Here is a 27,857-nt window from a genome sequence, read left to right as displayed (position 1 = left end):
GAGGTACCTTAGCAATCTAGTGATGAACCATTGGATGATTGTTAAGAAAGTGTCGCGCTACTTATAATGGATAAAGGACTTCGCACTCACATATAGAAGATTCAACCATTTGGAGCTGGTCGGATATAGAAATGAAAATGGAATACGTAGCTTCTCTTGAGAGCTTATTCATAAGGTGATATGGTCACAAATTTTATTCAATATAAATTTGTCTAGTATCTATAGAACTCATCTGTGTGAAGCATATGATGGTAGATTTACTCCATAAAGATTGTTATGTCATGCTACTTATGAGGTATGTATGGGAGTTGTTGACCAGAAGAAGTACAAGATTAGTGGGAGTTTTAGTTTGATTCTATATTGAGATACAGACATTGGCGATCTTATTTTGACGATTTTGTTATTCAATTTATATCTTGCTTCCCCTTTAGTGTGCACATTCGGTTTTGAGTAAGACTTTGGTTTGTGTTTGGGAGTCACTTTTAATAGAACCATTTAAAGATAAGCAATATCATTGATCAATGTAGTTAAGGTTATTGGTATTTATGACCATGATTAATTGCGCTTCGAAAAGATTAAATATTGTGTTGGCTATCACGATTCAATATCAGTGGTCTTGATGGACCGGATTTGACAAGCGTTGCTCATAATTATCCAACAGTGATGTTTTAAAAATTAGTAGAGCCCCATTAGGAACTTTCGGAAGTAAATACGTTTTATAAAATATTTTCATAAAAGTAAAATAAAATATTTTTTTGTTTCAGATATCAATGTAGCTCAAGTGGGAGATTGTAAGACTCTATTAGGTGTGTCAAACATGATCATCGATTTAGATATGACCATTGGATTATTTGGATTGAGCGATTCAGTGGGCCCCACTACAATTGTAATCATTATAGATAGGAATGGGGCAAGACACTTGAACCGTAGTCCCTGTGCACGGTTATTAAGCTAGTTATGAAAACTCATGGTGTGGAGACCCCACAGGAGGGAAGTGTGATGGGTAGCCCCCTTCTCTATAAATACCTGTTTTGGTACCCTCACCCGCACATTAGAGAAAACCTCAGTTCCATTGAGAGCTTCTCCTAATGGTGTAATGAGTGGAAGATCAAGCATTCTTCTCAACTACATCATGACATTATGAATGTCTTCTTTATAAGGTACACATTTAAGATTATAATTTGGAATCTCCTTTATTAATGCATAGATGATCCATTTATTCCGCAATATTTACATTATAGGCTTCAATACCTGATATTCACCTAGCTCGAAATTGCATTTAATGATAATCGTATATGCTAAAATATGTATTAGCCCAAACACTTTCATTTCAAGCTCATGAAATGAATTCTTTAATATATTTGTAGGACTTTTACTCATTAAATTTGTCTGGTTGCTAAAATCTACTTGCATTATATGGTTTTTTGGATGCTCAATTATTTGGGGATCCATAGCCAATTATAACACTTATTTAAGTGATAATTGCATTTCATGAAGCGTCAAAAAGTAAGTCATTGTCATCTAATCAAGCATAGAGGCCAAATATTAGGCCATGACCACTGAATTTAATGGCTAATATTTCTTTAGCGAGACATTGGTCTCTACTTAGATTAACCACCAACATTGTTTTATGACAATATCTCGAACCTCCATCTCATGATCAATTTGGTGTTTCACACTCACACAAAATACATTGAGATTGATTATGATAGCATTGGGCTCTTTAGTTACTAAATTTGTTTCCACTGACAATCGAGTAGCTGATATCCTCACAAAAGCTCTACCTTGACAACATGCTTCGTACTAAGTTGAGCCTTTATCCCTCTCCAGGCCTAGTTTTGGGGAATATCTTGACAAAAGCTCTACCTTGACAACATTTAGCTAAGAATGACCCACATACACAGACTCCATCATGTTGCGCAGTACGCCAACAATGTAGTGAACCGAGATCTAATTTTCGATCTCACCCACAAACGATAAACAGAAAGAAATATAATTTAGAAGTAGAATAAAAGCATACCAAACAAACCACAAGACAAGATATACGTGGAAAAACTCCAAACAAGGGTAAAAAATCATGGGTGCAAACTTTCACTATAAAGAAAAACGAGATTACAGACAATATACTAACCTTTTCCCTTGGATGTATAGAGAAAACCCTTTGCCCACACTTTAGAATAACTCCCATAACCCTAGAAAAGCCCTAGGGACCCCTATTTATAATTTAGGCAACTTCCCTTTTGCACATCTTGCAAAACCGACTCAAATTTCTGCAGTCTGTATCAAATCCGCAAAACGAATCTGCATAACCTCGACTGGTCGAGTAGGCTGCTTGACTGGTCGAACATGGGCCTCGACCGGTTGAGCACCTCGGACCTAAAAAACCATAGCTCGCTGGACTTTGAGTCGAGCCAGCCTTTGACTGGTCGAGTGGGCCACTCGACTGGTCAAGCAGGGCACTCAACTGGTTGAGCAGCCCTGTCCAGATGTGGCTCTACATCTCAACAATCTCCCACTTGGAGACACATCACCATAAACCTTCGTCTTCTACATCTGGAGTGCGTCACCTTCCCGTCTTTAAGCCTGAAGACCAATCAAAGTTGAACAGATCTTTAGCTTCTGTGTGACTGCCTTGGTCAGTATTTTCGTAGGATTCTCACTTGTATGAATCTTCTCCAAAGCAATTGATTCATCTTCCAGTAACAAACGTATGAAGTGATATCTGATGTCAATATGCTTAGTCCTTTAATGAAAGACTGAATTCTTAGCCAAGTGTATTGCACTCTGACTGTCACTATATAAGTTGCAATCTGCTTGCTTCTTACCCAACTCTTTCATGAAACATTGCATCCACACCATCTTCTTGCACGCTTTTGGAGCACAACATATTCTACTTCCATTGTACTGATAGATACTATCTTTTGTAACTGAGAGACCCAACTGACTGCAGCACTACCCAGAGTAAAGACATAACCTGTAGTGCTTCTTCAGCTGTTGATATCTCCTACCAAATTTGAATCTACGTAGCCTTGTAGCTTGATTTCCAATCCTCCATAACACAGCCCTATATCCGCAGTACTTACTAGGTATCTAAGGATCTACTTCACAACTTTCTAATGTTCCTTTCCGGGGTTGTTCATGAACTTGCTAACAACTCCCACTGCTTGAGCAATGTCTGGCCTTGTACTCACCATAACATACATGAGACTCCCAATAGCTAACGTGTATGGGACTTTAGCCATGTAGTCTCGTTCTCCCTGTGTCTTTGTACCTTACTCCTTAAAAAGCTTGAAGTAGTTGGCTAATGGAGTGTTAACCAGCTTAGCACCTCCCAAATTGAATCGATCAAGTACCTTTGTTATGTACTCTGCCTATGACAAAACTAGTTTCTTATTTTCTCTGTCACGCTTTATCCTAATGCTTAGGATTTATTTTATAACTCTTAAATCCTTTATGGCAAATTCTCTAGACAGTTCTATTTTGAGATCTAAGATGTCCTTTATGCTTGAACCGGCTACAAGCATATCATCAACGTACAGAAGAAAGATGATGTATGACGTATCAAACTTCTTCAAATAGCAATAGTGGTCTGCATGATATCTCTTAAAACCATTTCCCGACATGAAACTGTCGAACTTCTTGTACCACTGCTTTGGGGCCTGCTTCAGGCCATATAGACTCTTCTTTAGTCTACACACCTTGTTCTCCTTTCCTGATGCCACGTATCCTGTCGGCTGATGCATATATATCTCTTCTTCAAGGTCCCCACAAAGAAAGACTTTCTTAACATCTAGCTACTCTAGATGTAAGTCCTCTGTAGCCACTATACTCAAGACCATACGAATCATAAATATTTTCACCACTGGTGAAAATATTTCAGTGAAGTCGATACCTACCTTTTGTTGGACCCTTTTCACAACCAATTTAGCCTTGTACCGTTTCGAACCATCATACTCCTCCTTCAATCTGTAAACCCACTTGTTATGAAGAGCTTTCTTACCCTTAAGTAGAGTGACTAGCTCCCATGTACGATTAGACTCAAGAGAGTCCATCTCATCATTCATGGCCTACTCCCACTTAACCAATGTATCTGACTGTAATGCCTCTTCAAAACACTCTGGTTCACCATTATCTGTCACCAGTAGATAATGTACGGAGGGTGAGTATCGGACCATGGGTCTCCTCTCCTGAGTAGACCTCCTCACAACCGGTGTCTGTGGCTCTGCCTCATAATGCTCCTGTGCATGATCATCATGTGGCACTGTAACATCCATGTCTGGTAACTCTTCCAACTCTACGAATTCTTTCTCCTCGGCCTTGTTTTGCTGCACACTATTCTTATGCATCACTTTTTCATTAAAGACTACAACTTTGCTTATAATGATTTTCTTATTTTCTGTATCCCCAAACCTGTAGCCAAAATCATACTGCCCGTAGCCTATAAACGTGCACCTCCTAAACTTCGTAACCAACTTATTTCTGTGCTCTGCATCAATGTGAAGGCATAAAGTACAACTGAACACTTTGAGATGTGTAAGGTTCACTTCTTTTCCAGTCCATGTTTCTTCTGGTAGCCCACCATCCAATGATGCTAAGGGACTTCTATTGATGAGATTTGTGGCAGTATTCACAGCATCTGCTCAAAACATTTTGGGTAACCCTGCATGTAACCTCATGCTCCTGGCGCGCTTGAGGATGGTCTTAATAATGCGCTCAGCCACACCGTTCTGCTGTGGTGTCCCTGGAATCATTTTCTTATGTTTGATCCATTTATTGCACAATACTTCTCAAATCTCTTATCACAGTACTCTCCCTCATTATCTGATCTGAGACATTTTACTGTTTTACCTGTCTTGTTTTCTACCATTACTTTTCACTTCTTAAATACATCAAATACGTCAGATTTATGCTTTAAGAAATAGACCCACAGTTTTCTACTAGTATCATCAATAAAAGAAACAAAATAACGTGAGCCACCAAGAGATGATACCTATGCCGGTCCCTACACATCAGTGTGTACAAGCTTCAACAGATGTGTCTTTGGAGCGCGTCCTGTCTTCTGGAAACTTACCCTCTTCTGCTTATCATATATGCAGTCCTCGCAGAATTTCAAGTCTTAGCTTAGTAGCTTCCCTTTTGACAATAGAACTTTCAACCCTTTCTCACTCATATGTCCTAACCTCTGATGTCATAACTGCTCATTCACTCCGTTGATGTGACTGCGAGTGAATTATACGATTTTGAAATCACGTACAAAGTACCTTCCTTCTTGCCTCGAGATATCACCAATACACCTTTTGTGATATTCCAGGAATCACTAGTAAAGTTGTCACATATATGGTATTGACCAACTGTCTCACTGAGATTAAATTCCGTTTCAAACTTAGTACATGTCTGACATCCTTCAATTTCAAAGTCGTTCCATCTTTCTGATTTATATCAACATCTTCCTTTCTAACAATACTGCACGGCTCATCATCACCCAGATAGACTCTCCCGAAGTCACCTGACACATAATCATGCAGAACTTCCTTACATGAAGTGGCATGAAACAAAGCACCCGAGTCTATGACCCAAGACTCATTTCTTGCATCAAGAGACAAGATCAACGCCTCTGTGTCACTCTCTTCAGATAGATTCACTAAATCCTTTCCACCTTGAGAGCTTCCTTTTTGTTTCTTCAGCGCCCTGCAATCATGTTTCATGTGTCCCTTCTTCCCACAATGCCAACCTCGTCTTTGTCTTTTGGTCCCTTGGACTTCTTCCTCGACTTAGAACGTCCGTGTTTCTTGCCTCCTTTATTCAACGATCTTTCTCTTCCTTCAATGTTTAGAGCATTCCCTGAATCCTTTGAAACTCTTGATGCCTTTCTTCTAGATTCTTCGCTAAGAATTAGACCGGCCACATCATCAATTTTCAGTTTTGTCGACCTTGAAGAATTACTTATAGCAATCACCAAACTATCCTAACTGTCTGGCAAACTAGACAAGATCAATAATGCCTTGACCCCGTCCTAAAAAATAATGCTAACAGATTCCAACTGGCTCCTGACTATATTGAACTCGTTTATATGTTCAGTCACACTCCCACCATCTGACATCTTCATGTTGAATAGCTGTTTCATAAGATAAACCTTGTTAGACGCTGATGATTTTTCATACATCGTAACTAGGACTTCCATTAATTCTTTTGTGGTCTTTACCTTGGATATATTGAAGGCGATGCTCTTAGACAAAGAGAGTCGGATTGTTCCTAAAGCCTTCCGATTTAATAAAGACTATTCATCATCTGTCATCTTTTTTATTTTCTTCTCTTTTCCTCCTACAGGAATATAGAGGTCCTTCTGATACAGATAATCCTCCATCTGCATCTTCCAGAAGGCAAAGTTTGAACCATCAAAATTTTTAATTATAGTATTCCCTTCTTCCATCATCGCTTCCAATAGAACTAAACTAATAGCTTTGATACCAGTTGTTGCGCAGGACGCTAACAACGCAATGACCTAAGATCTAATTTTCGGTCTCACCCACAAACTATAAAAAGAAAGAAATATAATATAGAAGTAGAATCAAAGCATACCAAACAAACCACAAAACAAGATATACGTGGAAAAACCTCAAACAAGGGTAAAAAATCACGGGTGCAAACTTCCACTATAAAGAAAAATGAGATTATAAGCAATATACTAACCTTTTCCCTTGGATGTATAGAGAAAACTCTTTGCCCACACTTTAAAATAACTCCCATAACCTTAGAAAAGCCCTAGGGACCTCTATTTATAGTTTAGGCAACTTCCCTTTCGCACCTCTTGCGAAATCGACTCAAATTTCCGCAGTCCGTATCAAATCCGCAAAACGAATCTGCGTAACCTCGACTGGTCGAGCGGACCCTCGACTAGTCGAGCATGGTCCTCGACTGATCGAGCATGTTGGACCCAAAAAACCACAGCTCGCTAGACTTTGATTCGAGCCCGCCTTCGACTGGTTGAGTGGGCCACTCGACCAGTCGAGCAGGGCATTCAACTGGTTGAGCGGCTCTGTCCAGATGTGGCTCCACATCTCAACACATCAACCACTATGATTAATCCCCTTCAAGATGTCGTTAATACTTAGTTAAAACTTGACAATTTTATATGTAAAACTTTTAATTTTTCTACCTTATATAAATCTTATCCCGTAATCTTCATCTTTTTCTAAATTATGTGATGCATCATAGTATGGTGCAATAAATCTTTATGTTGTAATATTCATCTTTTCTAATTTATACAATAAAGTTTTATCCAATCCGACACTCATTTTAGCGTATCATTTTAGGGCACTATCCCAAAAATAAGGCAGATCTAAATCTCAGGTGGACCACACCACAAGTAAGAGTTGTGATTGAGCATCTACCATTAAAAACTTACTTGGGGCAGATAAACATTAGGAAAATAAACATTATGTTGACCTAGATGAAGGGAAAATATAAACATCAGCTTGATCAAAAACTTTCGTGGCCCAAGTAAGTTTTTAATGGTGGGCGTTTAATCACCACCGTTTCCTGTGGTGTGGTCCACCTGACATTTGATCTACTTCATTTTTTGTGGCTCTTGCATAAAATGAGTTGGGAAACTGGATGAACGGCATTGATAGAAAACAAACATCATAGTTGGGCTATAGAGCTTTTCCAGCACCGATAGTATACTGGAGGGGTCACTACCGAATCTGAATCCGGCTTGGAACAACAATATGTTGGGATGATTGAGATATTTAGGACTGTGAACCCCACCTTTTATCTAGCTGTTTTTATGAAAGAATACAAACTTTGTTTTGCAACTTAGACCTGCTCGTACGGACAACGAATTTGAGGACGAAAATACCCCTCCCTTCCTTTCGAAGACGAGCGCTGACGCTCCTCCAACCGAGAGTTGTACGAACGGCTCAAAAGAGATCAAAGTTACATGGCCCTACAGCTATGTATTTATTATATCCACAACGTTCATCCATATTCCGAGATCATTTCGGAGCATTATCCAAAAAAAAAAAAAAAATCATATCCAATGATCAACTAGACCACACCATAAAGAGCAGCGGGAAAATTGATTTTCACCATTAAAAATTTTATAGGGCCCACCATAACATTTATTTTCCATCCAATCTATTCATAAGGTCACAAAGGCCTGGATGAAGAGGAAAAACAAATTTCATAATGATCCAAAACTTCTATAACCCCTACAAGGGTTTCAATGGTAGACGTTCAATTCCCCATTGCCTTTTACAATGTGGTCCACTTGATAGTTAGATCTATCTTATTTTCATCTCAAGCCTTTATATGAGCTCGCCAAATAGATGGACGGTTTGGATATAACACAGACTTCATGATGGGACCCACAAAAGCAACACAGCCAAAAGAAAAAAACACAGATAGCCGCGGCACTGTCGCTCACGCAGTCTGGCTCGATTATCGCTACGGTTATAATTCATAGCCATAGTGTATCAAAAATTCCAGCATTTTTTAGGCAAACTCGCTGGACAGTTTTGGACTTTTTCGATAATATCGAAAGACTTTCGATATATCGAAGCTACGGTTATGGCTACGGTTATAATCCGTAGCTATAGGGTCCCTTACAATGAGAACTATTTATCCCTTACATTTATCTCTAATACATAATTATGTAAATATGTATATATAAGTATATAAAAATATTTTTCTATCTTTAATTCATTTCTTTGCCTATTTATTTAACAAGCATATCTCCTAAACTAGAATGATTTACTTAACGTACCACATATGATTTTGGGGTAGGAGAAGCTAATTTAGCCAACCAACCTAGTTATTTTCCAAGATTCCATTAGGTCGATGGTGGAAAATCCATTTCATTCACTTCGTGGTCAATTTCAATCACTTCGCGGTCAAATTGAAAATTGAGCGGGACAAATTGGAAATTGAGCAAGCTAAACTGAAAATTGAGCAGGCTAAACTGAAAATTGAGCGGGACAAACTGAAAATTGAGGGCGCTAAACTGGAAATTGAGCGGGACAAACTGGAAATTGAGTGGGCCAAACTGGAAATTAAGCGAGACAAACTGAAAATTGAGCGGGCCAAACTGGAAATTGAGCGGGCCAAACTGGAAATTGAGCAGGACAAACTGAAAATTGAGCGGGCCAAATTGAAAATTGAGCGGGACAAACTGGAAATTGAGCGGGCCAAACTAGACTACGTGTCAAAATTCTATGTGATAGGACAATATTAGCTTTTCTGTTTTGGTTTACCATAGGTGGTTCACATTCAACTGAAAAAAAAATAAAGGTTTAGGTATTGGTAGCTGGGAGGTTCAAATGACAGGTTTTCTGAGACCTGCACTATCCACCGTTAGACACAACAAACCAACAGTTTGGATTAACGAACTATGCGCTTCATTTATTTGAGATGAAAGACAGTTTATACCGTCGAAAGATGTGTGCTAATCATCACATGATTCCTCCTCCACTGTGATAAAACACGTGGGAGATGGCAACCATTCATCAGATGGGTCTAGAACATATGCCCCACCTGCCCCAGAAAGCCATCTCTATCTCCTTATGTGCCGACCCACGCATACAAAGATTAACTATAAGGGTTAAGTCTATTTCATAACCCAACCAGTTTGATTTGCAAAGATGTAACACCCAATCTTAAAACGACCTAGATCTAAGCATGTCAACATCCCAATCTAAAAATGGAGTCAGCTATAACGGGTCATTGATGTATTGTAACAGGACAAGTATGATTATAACTGTTGGATTTAGGTCATATGGGAACGATCTTAATTTGTCCCGCTCAATTTTTAGTTTGTCCCGCTCAATTTCCAATTTATCCCGCTCAATTTCCAGTTTAGCCCGTCAATTTTCAGTTTTGCCAGCTCAATTTCCAGTTTATCTCGCTCAATTTCCAGTTTGGCCCGCTCAATTTCCAATTTTGGCCCGCACAATTTTCAGTTTGTCCCGCTCAATTTCCAGTTTGCCCCGCTCAATTTCATGTTTGCCCCAATCAAAGTTACATGGGCCCCACAGTTATGTATTTATTATATCCACAACGTTCATCCATATCTCGAGATCATTTGGGAGCATTATATATATATATATATATATATATAAAGAATCATATCCAAAGATCAACTGGACCACACCACAAAGAGCAGCGGGAAAATTGATTTTCACCGTTAAAAATTTTGTAGGGCCCACCATAACATATATTTTCCATCCAATCTATTCATAAGGTCACAAAGACTTGGATGAAGAGGAAAAACAAATTTCATAATGATCTAAAACTTATATGACCCTTAAAAGGGTTTCAATAGTAGACGTTCAATCCTCCACTGCCTTTTACAGTGTGGTCCACTTGATAGCTGGATCTGTCTTATTTTTCATCTCAAGCTTTAATACGAGCTCGTCAAATACATGGATGTTTCGAATATAACACAAACCTTATAATGGGACCCACAAAATGTCATGGGGATTACAACGAAAAAAGAAAAAAGAAGCTAGTGAGTTAGGGTCATTGGGACCCTATAACTACGGATTATAACCGTAGCCATAACCGTAGCTTCGATCTATCAAAAGTTTTTCGATATTATCGAAAAAGACCAGAACTGTCCAGCGAGTTTGCCCAAAAAATCTGCAATTTTCAATACATTATGGCTACGGATTATAACCATAGCCATCTGCAGTGCCGCGACCATCTCTCTCTCTGTTTTTTTTTTTGGTTTTGTTGTGTTGCTTTTGTGGGTCCCATCATGAGGTTTGTGTTATATCTAAACCGTCCATCTATTTGGTGAGCTCATATTAAGGCTTGAGACGAAAAATAAGATAGATCTAACCATCAAGTGGACCACACTATAAAAGGCAGTGGGGAATTAAATGTCTACCATTGAAACCCTTTTAGGGTTATAGAAGTTTTGGATCATATGAAATTTGTTTTTCCTCTTCATCCAGGTCTTTGTGACCCTATGAATGAACTTAGAGGGGAGGATTTCTCACAAACATCACAATGGGCCCCCTAAAGGTTTCTAATGGTTGACACTCATTCAACATTGTTTCGTGAAATGTGGTATACTTGAGATTTGGATATACCTCGTTTTTGGTCTCATATCATAAAATGATGTGGAAAAATATATGGATGGCATGGATGAAAAGCATACATCATGGTGGGGCCCACCGACCACCGACCATCCGCCATTGGCTGGTGACAGGGGGAGTACCCAATCCATTTCCGTGAAAGGAGGAGCATTTTCGTCCTGAAATCCGGTCTCCACATGTGCAGGTCTAAGCTGCAAAACAAGGTTTGTATTGTTTCCCAAAAACAGCTGGATAAAAGGCGGGGTCCACGGTCCTAAATTTCTCGGATGGATTCAGGCAAGAGAAGAACTTTGATACTCTGGCGGAGTGTAAAAGATGATACGCACGCAGTTTAATAGTACTTAGAAATTGCATTCCTGATTTGAAATTGCATTCCTGACATATAAATCATTAATCAAAATGTTCAAATTATGTGTCATGAACCAAAATGTGGGCTTATTTCGTTACCCATTCATCAGATTAGTGGACATCTATTGGACGGTTAAAAATGAAATCTATCCCGATCATCTTTCCACAAACAAGTTTTCAGGAGTCAGAGGTTCATATTGTGCAAAAAATCTGATTTTTGGCATGTAATTTGGAGACAGTGGTTTCCACAATTTATACGGTTTATCCTGGGTTAATGTATACACATGTACTATTTGGAAGTGCCTGCTCATCAAGCGTCGTACCAGAGTTTTAAATGAAACTCTATTTCTAGGAAACACCCTTTCTGACAATGACTAACCGTGATAGGTCAACTGAACTAAGAGAGTATACTCGCACGAGAGTATACTGTTTCAAAGTGCCTGCTTATCAAGCGTCATACTTAGCTGGAGTATTAAATAAAACTCCCTTCTCAAGTATCACCCTTTCTGACAATGACTAAGGGGTTGTTTCGCACCGTGGATTAAAGGGCGTTTCCAATCCCATGGTCGGTCGCCAGTATAATGTAAATGGGGTTGCAAATTCAAGGGGCTTGCGATCCCCTCTTTGAGGGGGTTTGTAATATATAATAAGAGCTTAGATTATACCTAAAATCATTTCAATAGTTGCAAGGGTAACATGTGTGTCATGGTACACTATCATTTTATTGGGTGTATGACCCATTAATGATGATTAGCATTGTCCAAACATTGTCCATGTAAATTAGCACCGTCCAAATATTATTTAGCACCATCTAAACATTGTTCATGTAAATTAGCACTATCCAAACATTGTCTAGCATTGTCCAAACATTGTCCATGTAAATCAGTACCGTCCAAACATTGTTCATGTAAATGGACGATTAAAAATCATTGGTTAGTCACTCAAACATGATCTTGTGCTTGTGGCCCATCTGAGACTTGGAATTTCATCATTTTTGAACAAAACATATATTTCAGCAGACTTATCACAACAATTATATCCAAAAATTACATATCACACTGATTATAAATATTAAAGTTGAATTAGTAATTAAATTCAAATCTCTTTAAATATGCTATGTATAAGTACTTTTGGATTAAAGTTGATTTAAACTCCTAGGTGCCAAATACATTGGAAGGATTGCAAATCCGGGGGTTTCTAATCCAGGGCGTTTTCAACTGTAAGGGGTTACAAATCCACGCTCCCAAGCAGGCCCTAGCCGTGATAGGTCAACTGAACTAAGAGAGTATAATCGCATAAGAGTATTCTATTTTCGAGTGCCTGCGTATGCAGCGTCATACGGAGTGTTAAATAAAACTCCATCCTAGGAAACACCCGTTCTGACAATGACTAACTTGTGATAGGTCAACTGATCTATGAGAGTATACTCGCATAAGAGGCACACAAAAAGTGCACGTATTAAACATCAGAGCCATTGGTCATGTGTTCCCAACCATGCAAATGACATATCTGAAAATCAGGCCTGTATGAATATCATCTGGACTGCAACTATACAATATAAAGATGAACGGTTGGGATAAGCCAACCAATATTCCTAAAATGTTATATAAGTGGGCCATTCATTGAAGAGATTTGATTGATTTTAGACGGATGGAATCTACGTACCCAGATTCACCTGACAAACGGGTCCGATCTTATACACGTGTCTTGCGTCCACCTTATGAGGTAGTCCACCCCCAAACTGGACTCGAGCGAGTTCAACTCGCATTTCTCGCCTCTCTTCCATTCCATGTCAGAAAATGAGGAGTTATATGCTACTCAGGCTGTGTATGATGCTCGATACACATTCACTTAGAAAATTGTGCACGTGGCATATGGTAACTTAAATAAACTGACTAGATTGTGAATCTCATCTATCCAAGTGAAAATCCAAAGATGGCACTGTTTGAAGAATCCTAGCCTCTGATTCATGGAAACTTGTTTGTGGAAATCAGACCGTTGGATATTTTCATTTTTAACCGTCGAATAAATGTCTACCGATCCGATAGTCAGATAAGGAATATATCATGATGTATACTGGATAAAATAATTTGGACGGTTGAATTTGAATACTTGTATGCCACGTGTTCAATTTCTAAGTGCCTGTGTATCATCCATCACCCCTGCCATCGTATAACAGTTTTTCTCTGTATAAAAGATTAAAAGGTCACACCTTGTCGGGAGGGATTGGGTACAGCCCCGGCCCCATCCAAGACGGTGCGATACTGACCTTTTACTGTATATATTATATATCCATACCGTCCATCTATTTTTTCAGTTCATTTCATGATATGGTGACAGAAATTAACTAGATCCAAAACTCATACAGACCACACCATAGGAAACAGTGTTGATTAAATGCACACCATTAAAAATTCATGGGGCCCAGTTTAATCCTCAAAATAATTTTTATTTTCCATCCAACCTTTTGATAAGATCAAAAAAAATATGGATGAAGGTAAAAGAAAAATATATACTTGATATAAAACTGTTTGGCCCACAAGAAAATTTTAATGGTCAGTCACCACTCGTTCAAGCAGTGTCGTCTATTTAAATTCGTATATAACTTAAAATTTTTTATATAATTCTCTAAATTAGTCTTTAAAAACAGATGAACGGTTTGGATATACAATAAATATATCAAAATGGTCCCCACGGTCAGGGGTACACCGTGTAGGGTGAGGCCGGTTCCGCACCTAGTCCCCACTCCCACCTTGTCTCTCGCTACTTCTCTCTCTCTAAGCTCTTGAGCGGTCAAAGAAGAAACGAAAAACCAGAGAATCTGCAACGAAAATGGGTTTTTCAAATTTCTACTCCATGAAAAGATGCAGATTAAAGCTCACCAAGTTCACCATTTTGTTTGTGTTCTTGCTTTTCTGTTGCACTTTCACTTCAACAGGTTTGCACCCAAAGATCTCTCCTTTTTCATTTCAAACAAATCTTTTATATTTATGTTTTTGGTTTTTTTTTTTTTCTATTTGATGAATTTTTCATTAAATTGCAGAAACGTGAAAGTTTTAATGGAATGTGAAGTTTTAATCTTTCTATGAGATTTGAAATATATATATATATATATATATATATATATATATATATATATATATATATATATATATATATATATATATAATTTGTACTTTTTAGTGTTTGCATTGATGGGTTTGGTTGAAAACCAGAGATTTTCAGCTCCTTTTTTTTTTAATGCATTTGATATTATATTTTTGGAATTTATTTTTTTTTTAATAAAAAATCTTTGATGGGTTTTTCTTTAAAATGCAGAAACATAGATCTCTCTCATTTTAGCTTCTTGTGATTTGAGATTTGGAAATTGGGTTATTGAATAAAGTAAGAAAATATATAATTTTCATAATTTCTGTATTTTTGTTTTTTTAATGTTTGCATTGATGACTTTGATTGAAAGCCAGAGATTTTCAGCTCCTTTTTCATGCATTTGATATTATTTAATTTTTATTAGAGATTTTGAATCTGGGATTTTGGAGATATAAAGAAGCTTTTTTTTTTTTTTTTTTATTCGGTCTTTATTTTTTTGGATTCTTTTTCATGTTTGTTTTATTGATTTTGTTGAAACCAAAATTCAGCTCTTTTTGTTTCATGCATCTGAGACTGGTTTCATTCCTATAAGAGAAATTGCAGTTGGGTTTTTTGAAGAAATAAAGAGGAGTTTTTTTCTTTAAATTTTGGGATTTTTTTTTTTTTTTGCCTTTCATGTTTGTGTTATTGAGATTTGGTTAAAGACCAGAGATTCAGGTTTTTTTTTTTCTGGAGGCCGGATCAAATACAAACATTTCTACATTAAGTCTAACATACAAATCGATATGTGGGGCCCACTGTGATGTTTTAATGACATCGAATCCATCTATCATTTGTGCCCTCTTCTATTCTTCTTGGCTTCCAAATTCAGCTAGATCCAAAACTCAGGTGGTCAGATGCATCTTCTGAACTTATTTGAAGGAGTATGAAAAAACACATTGGGCCACACATACAATTTGGAAGGCGTTTGTTGGTGAGCGTTCCCATCCCAACTGTTCCCTGTGGTGCGGCCCACCTGAGTTTGAATCCGCCTGATTTTTGGGATCCAAATAGAAACATCGGGGTACATATGATGGATGGCTTGGAAGTCTTTAGAACATTACTGTCGGCACCACACATTGTTTTGTATGTTAAGCTTGATGTAGATACATTTTTATTGGATCCGGTGTCCTTTTTTTTAAAATGCGTTTGAGATTGGTCTCATTCTTAAATGAGATTTTGCAACTGGGTTTATAATGAAATACAGAAGCCTTCTTTTCTTTATATTTTTCAGAATTTTATTTTTCATATTTGTTTTAATAGGATTTGGTTGAGAAATAGACATTCAGCTCAGTTTTATGGATTCGAAAGTTTTTGGTTTTGGCAATTTCGCATGAGGACTGATTATATTTAGCGATTAGGTTGTTGGTGTATGATCTTCATAAAGATGAGTGATCGGAAAAGGAAAAACATTGGATTGTGTTTTAGATTTAGAAATTAATTTTGATTGGTTTCAGAAAAAAAAAAATGTTTGTTTTTTGTATTATGTTTGGAGCCAATACAAATGTTTTTGTGTTAAGCTTAACATACAAATCAACGTGTGGGGTCCACTGTGGCGTTTTAATGACATCCAATCCATCCATCATGTGGACCCCTTACTATTCTCCTTGGGTCCCAAAACTCAGGTCGAACCAAAATTCAGATGGGCGGCACCATGTAAAATCATGCGTAAAACATCTAAAATTACGTGCTGTGGCCTGTTTGAGTTCTGTAATGGTCTGAGTTCCAGGTTCATTCCTGGTGGGATGCATCTTCTGAATGGATTAGATGGAATTAAAAAAAAAAAAAAAAAAAACAACAGTGGACCAATATCCAATCTGGAAGGTTGTTAATGGTGGTTGTCACCATCCCAATTTTCCCTGTGGGGTGGCCCACCTGAGTCTTGGATTGCCCTGATTTTTGGGCACTAACGAGAAACAAAAGGGGTGAAATGATGGACGGGTTGGATGTTATTAAAACATTGTGGTGGGTCCTACATGCTGATTTGAATGTTAAGCTTAACGTAGAAATGTTTGAATTGGATCCAGCCACTTGGGTGATTATGTGGAGAGATGCAACATTTGGATTTTTGAAAGATTTTAGGAAGCAGGGAAGAATGTACATTTGGGATTTACATTGGGAAACTCTCTCTCTCTCTCTAATTTTTTTTTTTTTAAATTTTATTTTATTTAAGTTTTGGGTTTTTGGGTTCTACTAATGTGAAAAGGAGAAGTAATGGGTTCGAGCCCATAGCTTAATGGTAGACTGGACATGTTTTGACACTGAGGTCTCGGGTTCCATCCCTACTAACCTATCCAAAAAAGAGAGAAGACAAGTAATGATTTTTGTTTATTTATTTACTTCATAAATGATGAATTAATTGCTTAAAAATAATCCCTTTATCGAGATAAATTCAGAGGCCACCCTCTATACCACTCTGCAACGTTACATCAGGCTGTTCACCTGGTGGGCTCCACATTAGGGCTGCAACTCAACCGAACGTGACTGACCCAACCTGAGTTCGGGTTGGGTTGTCAAGGTCCTCGGGTTGGAAAAGGCAAACCTGATTTGAATTCGGGTTGAGCAAATTCAGGTTGGGTTATGTCAGATTGGGAATGATCGCCTTTAATTTAGGTTGGGTTGGGTTCTCTTGAGGTCAGGTTGGGCTCAGGTTGACCCTCAGCCTGACCCCAACCTGCCTGACTTGCACCTCTATCCACGATGCATGTAACCATGGATGAAAACCAGCAGTCTGGTCATCAAGATGGATGTACGTGTAAGATGAACAATTAAAGAGAACTGAGAAGTGGTCCATATATGATGTGCATGGGAATGCAAAATGCAACCTTCCTGATTTGGTATTGATGAATAAAAAGGCAAAATGCATCTGGATGTAGCTGAAGGAAACAAGTGGCAAACTGTATGGCAGCACAGATTGTTTGCTTTGATGGCTTTATGACCTTCTCTTCATTTTAGAACTTTGTCGTTGGAAAATCATGGGAATGTTCATCTGTTCCTCAGATTGGGGCACACTCCAGTGGTACAGGTACTACATTGAGTTACCGTGGTACTGGGCAGATGTGGGGCCCATGCGATGCATGAATGAAACCCAACACATCCATCAGATGAATCAGCGTATGTTACCCCCAGATCCCAAAAGTAGGTGAATCCATCATTTGGGTGGATCATACAGTGGGGTAAAAGTTGGGAGGGAATGCACGCCCTTGATTTGTGTGGATGGCCCCCCATTTTGTTTATATGGAATGTAGGCTGTTCCAACCCTTTTATCTTGTCTGGATGAAGGGGCCAAAACTCAGGCTGTTTTGCAACTCCTGTGGGCTCATGCCCAAATCAAGGATGGCATCTCTCTCAAATTGTTCCTGTATTGTGGCCCGCCTGGGTGTCGTATCAGGCTGATTTTTTACAGATAGGGGTAATGTGAGGTGTCACCTTTGATAGACGGTTCGCATGGCCTGCATACATTGTGCGCCCCACATATGCCCAGTTCTGTAAGCTTGTGGTGTTATTACTACCTCTGGAGCTCACCTTTCCCTGATTTTTAGTACTGTCATTTCTTCTCTCTCTCTCTCGCTCTCTCTCTCTCTCTCTCCCTCTCTCTCTCTCTCTCTGTCTTTTCTTTCTAAAATTTGAATGTTTTGGCCCTGATATATTTTGTGGAGATTTTTTTTTTTTTTTTCTTATATTAAACGCATTTTGATGTATCTTTTCTGATGGCAGATGCTTATGACGCACTCGATCCAACTGGAAATATCACAATCAAATGGGATGTTATGCAGTGGACTCCAGATGGCTATGTTGTAAGTATATTTCAGCAAGAGACTGTTACTATATGATTACTTCCTTTATTAGAATTATGAATTTATACATTTGATTTATCCAATCATAATTTTCCACAAGTTTTCGGTGTGTTTGGAAGTCCTTAAGCAGGTGGACAGACAGGATGCCTTCTCCCCAAATTAATATCCAAGATGCTTCCTATAGGAGGTGAAATGCATCAGACATTAATTTGGGGTGGAAAAATTATATCCTGCATATCACATGACCTTAGAATCCTCCAATCCTTGTGTTTTTTCTCGTGGTGATCCATGAAGAGTTAGCTGGACCTAAGGGATTGGTAGGCATTCCTTGGATGACTCTCTTCGAGAGATGGTTTGATTGGATGATGCCAGTCGTCTGATCTATGATTTGGGAAACATACATTATAGCATATATGATCTTTGGGTCCTCTAATCGATGTACCTTTCTCATGATGATCTATGAAGAGTGAGCTGGGCCTTAATGGATGGTCCAGATCAATGATTGGACTGTCCACATTTCCAAAAGCACTGTTGTGAATAAAGAGTATTACTCACCTAATATATCCATTCAAATTCTATCTAACATTTTAAATTTTTTTTGAAACTTTAGATAATTCTGCAATACCCATTTTGTTTATTCCTGTGAACAATCCCGCTAACATGGCTACAAAATAAGAAATTCAGGATCCATGTTTATTATTCTCAAAACTACATATTTAAGAGGTCATGTCTGATCAGATCATTGTCCCTAAGATAGGAAATTTCTCCATTTGCTTTCATGGGAGTGCGTACTTGGATGCTTGACATACAATATGAGAGTAGGGTTGTAAAACGGGTTGATTTGGGTTGGATCCGGGTTGAACCAGAGCTGACCTCATTATGAATCAGATCCCACAAACTGGACTCTCAATCCATCCCAATAGGACTCTAAATGACAATCTGAAACTGGGTATGTATGACCAGTTCCACCAAGTCATCGGATTGACCTAGACATTCACAAATCTCTTCTTTCTTGTGCAGTGGATGGGACTGGAACCTAACCTGATTATTAACTGCAGCCCAGGACCATACTGTAACAACCCTCCACACCCTGAATATGGGTTCACACCATAGTTCTAAAACTCGGTGACTCGAATTGAACTCGGCCTAGTCTACTTGATTCAGCAAGAATTCAAGCAGAGTCACTATGAAACTCGCCCATGAGCCTGACTCGGTTCTAATCAAGGTATTCTGTAATGGTAATGGTGGCCGAAACAGCCACCCCTGTTACTTTACGATATGGACCATAATGGCTGTTATGCCCCCCTTCAAGAAAAAGGAAAAAAAAGAAAAAAACCATAACGGGGTTGTTATAAGCCCATTTTTTATGTAACCATTTTGGAATACCTTCGTTCTAACTTGGTGATACTTGCGAGATGACTCACCAACTCAATGGACTCAATGTGACTCAAACCAAGTTAGTTGCTAAGTGATGCGGTTTTTAATTAAAAAGATAAAATACAGTGGGAGTGAGACTTGAGCCCTCAACGTCTTTTAGAGCTGCAGATGATGTTACCAACCATGCGAGTTATTTTTGCCACATTTTTAGATAATCTTAATTCCAAATCTCTATTATCACTTTAAACACTACTCTACATAATAATTAAATATCGAGTTGATTCAAGTTGAGTCTTGAAGTCAACCTGACCTGGCTGCATATCGAGTCAAGTTGAGTTTTATGGTTTTTGAACCATGGTCCACACCCACATCCAAGTTGGACTAGGTCCTTGCTTTTCTGAAACTGTCAACTAATGTCTGTTTGAACTGTTAAACCCGACAGGCTGTTGTTACAATGTTCAATTTCCAGCAATACCGTCATATTCAAGCACCAGGATGGATGCTTGGATGGACATGGGCAAAGAAGGAGGTGATCTGGTCCATGGTTGGAGCTCAAGCTACGGATCAGGGTGATTGCTCGAAATACAAAGGAAACATCCCGCATTGCTGCAAAAAGGATCCTACGGTTGTAGATTTACTGCCGGGAACTCCGTATAACATGCAGATTGCAAACTGCTGCAGAGGAGGAGTAATAAATTCCTGGGTTCAGGATCCGGCCAATGCGGCGAGCGCATTCCAGATCAGCGTGGGTGCTGCGGGGACCACCAACAAAACTGTCAAATTGCCGAAGAACTTCACTCTCAGAGCACCGGGGCCGGGGTATACATGTGGAATAGCAAGCATTGTGAAACCCACTCAGTTTCTCACACAAGATGGAAGAAGAAAAACTCAAGCTTTGAGTAAGTTAAAAAGTCTTGAGGTTCTTCATCCTTTTTGGGTATTCTCATCCGCATTCATTTAACTCAGTAATACGATTTTATAACCCACCTCATCAGGCGGGTCCCACCATGCCCAAAATCTGTCTGATGCTGGCAACAGGTAGGCTGCTCATGGGTAAAACTATTGGTCAGCAATCCACATTTAAGATACATGTGGCCAACCAGATGGATGGACCAACCTGATTCTTTAGTCAGAGTACCTACACTGTTGGGCTCACTTGATTGGCAGCTGCATGTCATGCATGTGCATTCACAAAATCACATTAGCATTTCTCATGATTTGATCACTCTCGGACCATGGAGATGTGCCAATATTGAAACCTCACCTCGTCCTGACGATTTGTCATTACTAGCGCTGCAACTTGGGTTCGTGTCAACCCGGACCCAATTGACCCAACCTTAGTTCGGGTCAGGTTTTTAAGTTCCTCGGGTTGGATTAACCTGATTTAAATTTGGGTTGGGTCGGGAATAATCACATGTTTTTGGGTTGGGTAGAATACAGAGGACTTCAGGTCAGGTTGGGTTGCAGTTGGGTCCTCTTGAGGATAGGTTGGGCTCGGGTTGACCCTCAACCCGACCCAACCTGCCCAAGTTGCACCCCTAGTCAATACTGAATTGTCTATAAAAGTGAGACTCTTACCTGCAGGCTTGAAATTTTCAAGATAGGTGCACCTAGAAAATAATTAGCAGAGTCAACATATATTTCTTTTCATTCTTAAAATATGCCTGCCTCCACACCTCATTCTCATTGTCATCATTATCATTACGACCTTATCTCTGCTATTTGCAGCCAGTTTTATGAATCCTATTTTGTCAATCCCATTTATGGGAATTCCCATGATTGCTTAGCAGAAGTCATACAACCAGCTGCCCACTTGACTTCAACCCTGCTCCACCCAGGTTGGGACCGGCTGGTGCATTGCTTCAGGCAGAGTTTCCAGTTATGCCCTGGATATTTAACAGAGACCCTCTGGAACCTGAAATTCATTTTATCTTAAAATATAAGTCGGATTGTGTTGAAATTTGAAGAAGAGGTTCATGCAAGTATAGGAAGTGGTCTGTTGGATATTAGTGTTGAAAACACTAGACACATTTTCTGAAAAATAGAAAACAGAAATGAAACATAATATAAAGGTAGTAAAGAAAGACTTCTTGTTTTGAGTCGAGGCGTGACTGAGTCACTCGGCTTGAAACCAAATTTGCCCTCCTTAAACCGCATTCCAAGTGCAACAGGAGTCACATGCAATTGGCCTTTAGGATACGACTATGACCTGGTCCTAGCGGTGCAGTCACTGTATATGAGCTCGAACCAGCATGTGGAACTCAAACCGGAAATGATTTGACTCTATGACGAACTTAGTTGTAGAAACAACAATAAACCAGAGACTTTTCAAGATGCAAAGAGAAACTTGTTTTGTGTTTTTATATAAAACAGATTAGGATTAAGTCTATTTAAAGACTTTAATTAGGTGCTTAAAGCACTGTTTCAAATGGGTTAAGTCCGTTGGGTTTAAACCCAAACGGTGCGACTAGCCAAATAGTTGTGTCTCTGGATTGAAAAAGCGTAAAATGGAAGATGTGGGTGTACTCTCAAGGTTCGTGCATAGACCCAGACCCAAACCAGGCACCAAGGTATCCTGTATCGGTATCAGTTGGCGTAACGGTGCCCTCCGATACCGATACGGATACGGGGGTGTAACGGCGATACGAGGGCGTAACGGCCCGTAATGGTGCATTTTTATTTTTATTTTTGCCAAAAAAATATGAAAAAATATGTATTAAATCCTGAATATTTTAAGCATTCCAAATGTGCATTCATTTATAAATTGGAACATGTTTATGGTGGTGTAACGGTCCACTCTTTGGTGAGTTGTATCGGACTGTCTGATGAATTTATGACCCAGACAACCTGGATTTGATTGCAAAACTCATATATTTAATTTTCTAACTATCTACTATCAATGATAGATATATTAGAATGAATGTAATATGAAAATATCTTACATGTGTAGGTGTTTGCAATTATTTTTCATAATTTATTCTATATTAAGTTATTAACAATTTAACATATCCGTGGCTGTGATTCTTGTCCTGTGACCTGTCATCCTCAAGTCAAGAATATTAAAAATAAATAAATAAAAAATAGTAGTGTTTAATATACTCCCCTGCAACTTGATTAAGGATTACTTAATTGGTTGTCAGGGGAGCTATTTCAAATACAAGTTTGGCAGTGTCAAGTATGTGCTTGGCTTCTTGCAATACTACTGCTGTGAGCTGTCTGCTGCAAATACTTAATAAAAATATATACTTGCAATCACAAGTCACAACCAAAATGAAAATCTGCTTTTTTGTGGTTGCTCGACCTCCACATCATCGCCATTGTTATCATCAGGCTGAGGCTGTTCGATAGGTGGAAGTGCTGCATATCCATAATATCTAGTACCAGAAGGAAATACTAGATCAACGAAACTAGAGGATGATTAATCCTAACTAGGCAACGACTCCGACCCCTAATAAGGATATCCATCAGTGCCCGTCGAATAGCCATACTGGTGCCCGTACTCAAGCTGTTGAGAATCTTGAGATTGAAAGTGTGTCTGCTGTGATGAGTAACTTGAATTTGGATCTGGATATATATAATCATATGGATATGGATCGGGAGGACTACTTCAACATGAATGTGATGGAACAGGCTCAGTATAACCATAATTATAATCCAATTGACCATAAGAATATCCATTATAACAACTAGGACCATGAGCCTGCTGATGTTCCGGACCTCCTGGACCCGGTGCACCACTACACCTACCCTCCTCCTGCTGGCTGTATCGTGACTCGATACACTCATAAGTCCGATCTCGTGTACTACCTTGTCGATGTTCATCGGCATCGCAATTTGTAGATGGCTGTATAGTGTGCTGAGCAACACCAGAAGTGCCAGCACCAGGGGCAGGGGGGTCATCACTATCATCCGACACGGTCACGCTACCATTACTCGTACTCTTTTGTTGATCTTGAGCCGTACTTGGCATAAAAGCTGTCCCTCTTCCTGGGTCCAACACATCTGCACGACTCTCATGTTGCACTATGCGTATTACTGGGTCATCAATTTTCAATTCTTCACTATCCTCTTCAATTTGCTTTTCCCTTGTTTCCAACCAAGGTAGAAGCGGGTTATCCTCATAATAAATATTGTTTAAGTTTATTAGACAGTAGTTTGTGTCATCGGCGGCTATAATGCTCCTATGATGTCATCGCATTCTTAGCTTTATATTGTACTGCATGAAGACAAGTCTATCCAATGTCCTAGTCTGCAATCTATTCCTATTCTTTGAATGAATGAGCGCAAAACAACTCCAATTCCTTTCGCAGCTAGAGGAAGATGTTGTCTGGCTCAAAACTTTTACTGTAATTTTTTGAAGAGTCTTCGTACTTTCTCTGAAATTAATCCATCCTTTGGCCAGTTGCAACCTAGATACTGCATGTTGTGCAAGAGCATCTCCAAAGCTACCCAGGCGATTTCTAAATGTATCTAATTCATTCAGCGCCTTTATTTGCATATCTAAGTCAGACTCTAATATCTTTATCACAGTCTTTAGCCCGACACGAACTTCATCATCCGCAACAAATGATTGAGCATATTTGTACCTAGGATTTAGGTAGTAACCTGCTGCATGAAGATCGTGATGGAGTTGTTTTGTTCATCTCCTATCGATCATCTTCCAATAAGACTCCCAACTTCTACAATTACCTTGAATTGCCAACTTTGCCTTATCCATGGCATCGTATAGGAAGTCTATAGCAGGTGCTTCGTCAATTTCAATAAGATGGCGTACCCTCATTAGTTGCTCTATCACCTTTCGGATCGACTTGACCCTCTTCCAATATTTATTGTCCCGTATGGTGTTCGCAACTTCAACCGGTGTCCCTGATGTCTTCTGTCCATGTTTTGTGTTGAGCTAATCTCGAGAAGCGAACATCTCACTCAACTCTCCCCTATGTTGGAATAAACTCTCTAATGCTATAAAGTTTATTGCGAATCTAGTCGCCGCATGCCTCAACAGCTCTCATCCTTTCGTGAACTTCCTCAGTATTGCGACTACTTGATTATGGTTGTAAATAAACGTCGCCACTTCTCTTGCCTTTTCGACCATTTCCTCAACATTCTTCTTCTTCTTAATATCTTCCAATATAAAATCAATACAATGGGCTGCACATGGTGACCAAAAAAGATGTGGTCTCTTCTTCATCAACTTATGTCCTGCAAGCTTATATGATGCTTCATTATCTGTCACAATTTGCTCTACATTCTCATCTCCAATCTCTTCCACAACTTTATCCATTAGTCCAGTAATATAATTAAAATCTTTTGTTACCTCTGAGGCATCAATTAACTTGTGGTATATAGTTCCTAAGTGACAGTACACCATGAAGTTGATTTTGATCATGCTGCGTCTGATTGGGCCAGTCCAACCATCACACATGATTGTGCATCCTCTGGCTTGCCATACAGGTTTAAAGGTAGTCACGTATGCTTTCACATCCGCATACTCTACATCTGTCCATTTCCCCTAATCTCCTAACCTGTGGGAGCTTTTATTCTTTCACCTGCTTCTGCTGCTACATCAATTACCACCTGCCAATATGGAGAATTGGCCGCGTTAGGAGGTATGTTGGCATGTATAAATAACTTTGCTGTTGCCCTACCTAGCTTCTCAATAGAAGTTCTACTCCACATTTGTTTTCTCTTCTTTTGTTTAGTTGATTTTTTCCTAAAAAGGATTGGATCAATAGAGGGTCTCTTAGGCTCATGTACTTCTTCATCCAAATGTATAGGGGCATCACGTGAAGATGTCTGTCGTCGGCTCCCAAACACACGTCGTAACCCACCAAACCTACCCCCACCCCCACCTGCAGAAGCAGTGCGATCAAGTATTGACCCACTCGCGCCACGTATCACGTATTGACCTACTCGCGCCAAACATGCAGCGACGTTCTTCCTCTTCATGAGCTAGACGCAAGCTCTCTCTCCTAGCTATAGTTAATTCCTAATCTGAATCTTCGTCAAAATCAATAATATCTTCATCACTAACGCCCATATATTGAGGACCAAACACCTCCTGTCGAGCTGCATCCAAAATCTTATCTTTCTTCTTTTGTCCAACAACACGTTTACCCTTCAACTCACCCAAACTAGCTTACATTAAAATCATTATCTCTTTCGGTACTCTAGTACTTCCCGCAACTTGATCCTTTCGATGTGCTAAATGTTGTTTGAGACGGGTAATTCCACTAGTTACTAGTTTATCACAATAGTTGCACTTCATTTGGTGCCTAGTACCACCAACCCTCTGATAATGTTATCATCCAATATCCTTACTTGTTGGCCAGACCCAGACATTTCCTTAGGTAGATACTATATATAGATTAGATATGACCTATGTTTATGTGAGATTGTGAGTCTACTCACTATTCTAGATTTATATATAGTTTTCAGAATCTAATCAATAAAGATGATTTTATGTTCTAAACCCTAAGAAGCTCCAAAACCTATCCAATATAAGAAAATATAAACATAAAGTCACTAATTCGAAAAAATATATATATATATATATATATATATATATATATATAAAATGATAACAACAATCTGTAAAATGGACATTAACAGGTTCTACTATGATTAACACATCATACTCTACCATTAAAACAACAAAATATTCAATAAAAAATGATTTTTTGAATTAAAAAAAGGGCTGAAAATAGTGCGTAAATAAAAAAAAATTATAAAAAAATATAAAATGACAACAACAATCTGTAAAATGGACATTAACATGTTCTACTATGATTAACACATCATATTCTACCATTAAAACAATAAAATATTCAATAGAAAATGATTTTTCGAATTTTAAAAAAAAGGGCCGAAAATAGTGTGTAAATAGAAAAAAATTATAAAAAAAATATAAAATGACAACGACAATCTGTAAAATGGACATTAACATGTTCTAGTATGATTAACACATCATATTCTATAATTAAAACAGCAAAACATTCAATAAAAAATGATTTTTTGAATTTTTTTAAAAAAGGCCGAAAATAGTGTGTAAATAGAAAAAAATTATAAAAAAAATATAAAATGACAACAACAATCTGTAAAATGGACATTAACATGTTCTATTATGATTAACACATCATATTCTACTATTAAAACAGCAAAACATTCAATAAAAAATGATTTTTTGAATTTTTTTAAAAAAAGGGCCAAAAATAGTGCGTAAAGATAAAAAATTATAAAAAAATATAAAATGACAACAACAATCTGTAAAATGGACATTAACATGTTCTATTATGATTAACACATCATATTCTATCATTAAAACAGCAAAACATTTAATAAAAAATGATTTTTCGAATTAAAAAAAAGGGTCGAAAATAGTGTGTAAATAGAAAAAAATTATAAAAAAATATAAAATGACAACAACAATCTGTAAAATGGACATTAACATCTTCTACTATGATTAACACATCATATTCTACTATTAAAACAACAAAATATTTAATAAAAAATGATTTTTCAAATTAAAAAAAAAAAATGGCAAAAAATAGTGCGTAAATAGAAAAAAATTATAAAAAAAATATAAAATGACAACAACAATCTGTAAAATGGGCATTAATACCTTCTATTATGATTAACACATCATATTCTACCATTAAAATAGCAAATCATTTAATAAAAAGTATAAATACCTATTTTTGAGGAATTTCTGAAAAATGGCCCACGGATCTTCGAATCAAGAAAATCCTTAATATAAGTTGTTTTTATCTGTAATATCAAGCTAAGAGTGGTCGAAAATAGCAATAGAATGATTTAGGAAGAGTTTGGAAGAAAGAAGTTTCAAAAAAAGTGAAAAAACTGACCTTAAAAAGCCAAAAAAATATGATCATTTTCTGAACGTTACGCCCTAACCGTTACGGGGCAGTAACAGTTGTTATGCCTCTTAACGGCCGTTACGGGTCCATTACTACTACAAAATTGGGGGGTGCACCGTTACGGCCCCGTATCGCGTAACGGCCACGGCCGTTACCGTTACGTATTGGATGATACGTAACCGATATGGGATACCCTGCCAGGCACCCGATGCGCGGTGCACGCGCACACGGCTCGGCAT

General features: G+C 38.3%; 1 protein-coding gene across 1 annotated transcript in view; it reads left to right on the top strand.

Moving 5' to 3' along the window:
• Positions 1-14,222: 14,222 nt before the first annotated feature.
• Positions 14,223-27,857, top strand: part of LOC131229117 (COBRA-like protein 1) — a 70,467-nt gene continuing 56,832 nt past the window's right edge. The window contains exons 1-3 of the mRNA XM_058224992.1: positions 14,223-14,382; positions 18,291-18,370; positions 20,190-20,646. Of these exons, the coding sequence (XP_058080975.1) occupies positions 14,277-14,382; positions 18,291-18,370; positions 20,190-20,646 (643 nt within the window). The 5' untranslated portion in view covers positions 14,223-14,276. The remainder of the gene's footprint in view (positions 14,383-18,290; positions 18,371-20,189; positions 20,647-27,857) is intronic.

This window comes from Magnolia sinica, chromosome 16 (genome assembly GCF_029962835.1).
Source record: "Magnolia sinica isolate HGM2019 chromosome 16, MsV1, whole genome shotgun sequence".
Taxonomy (NCBI): Eukaryota; Viridiplantae; Streptophyta; class Magnoliopsida; order Magnoliales; family Magnoliaceae; genus Magnolia; species Magnolia sinica.
Note: the sequence above shows the minus strand (reverse complement) of the source record. Positions and strands in the feature narration are given on the sequence as shown.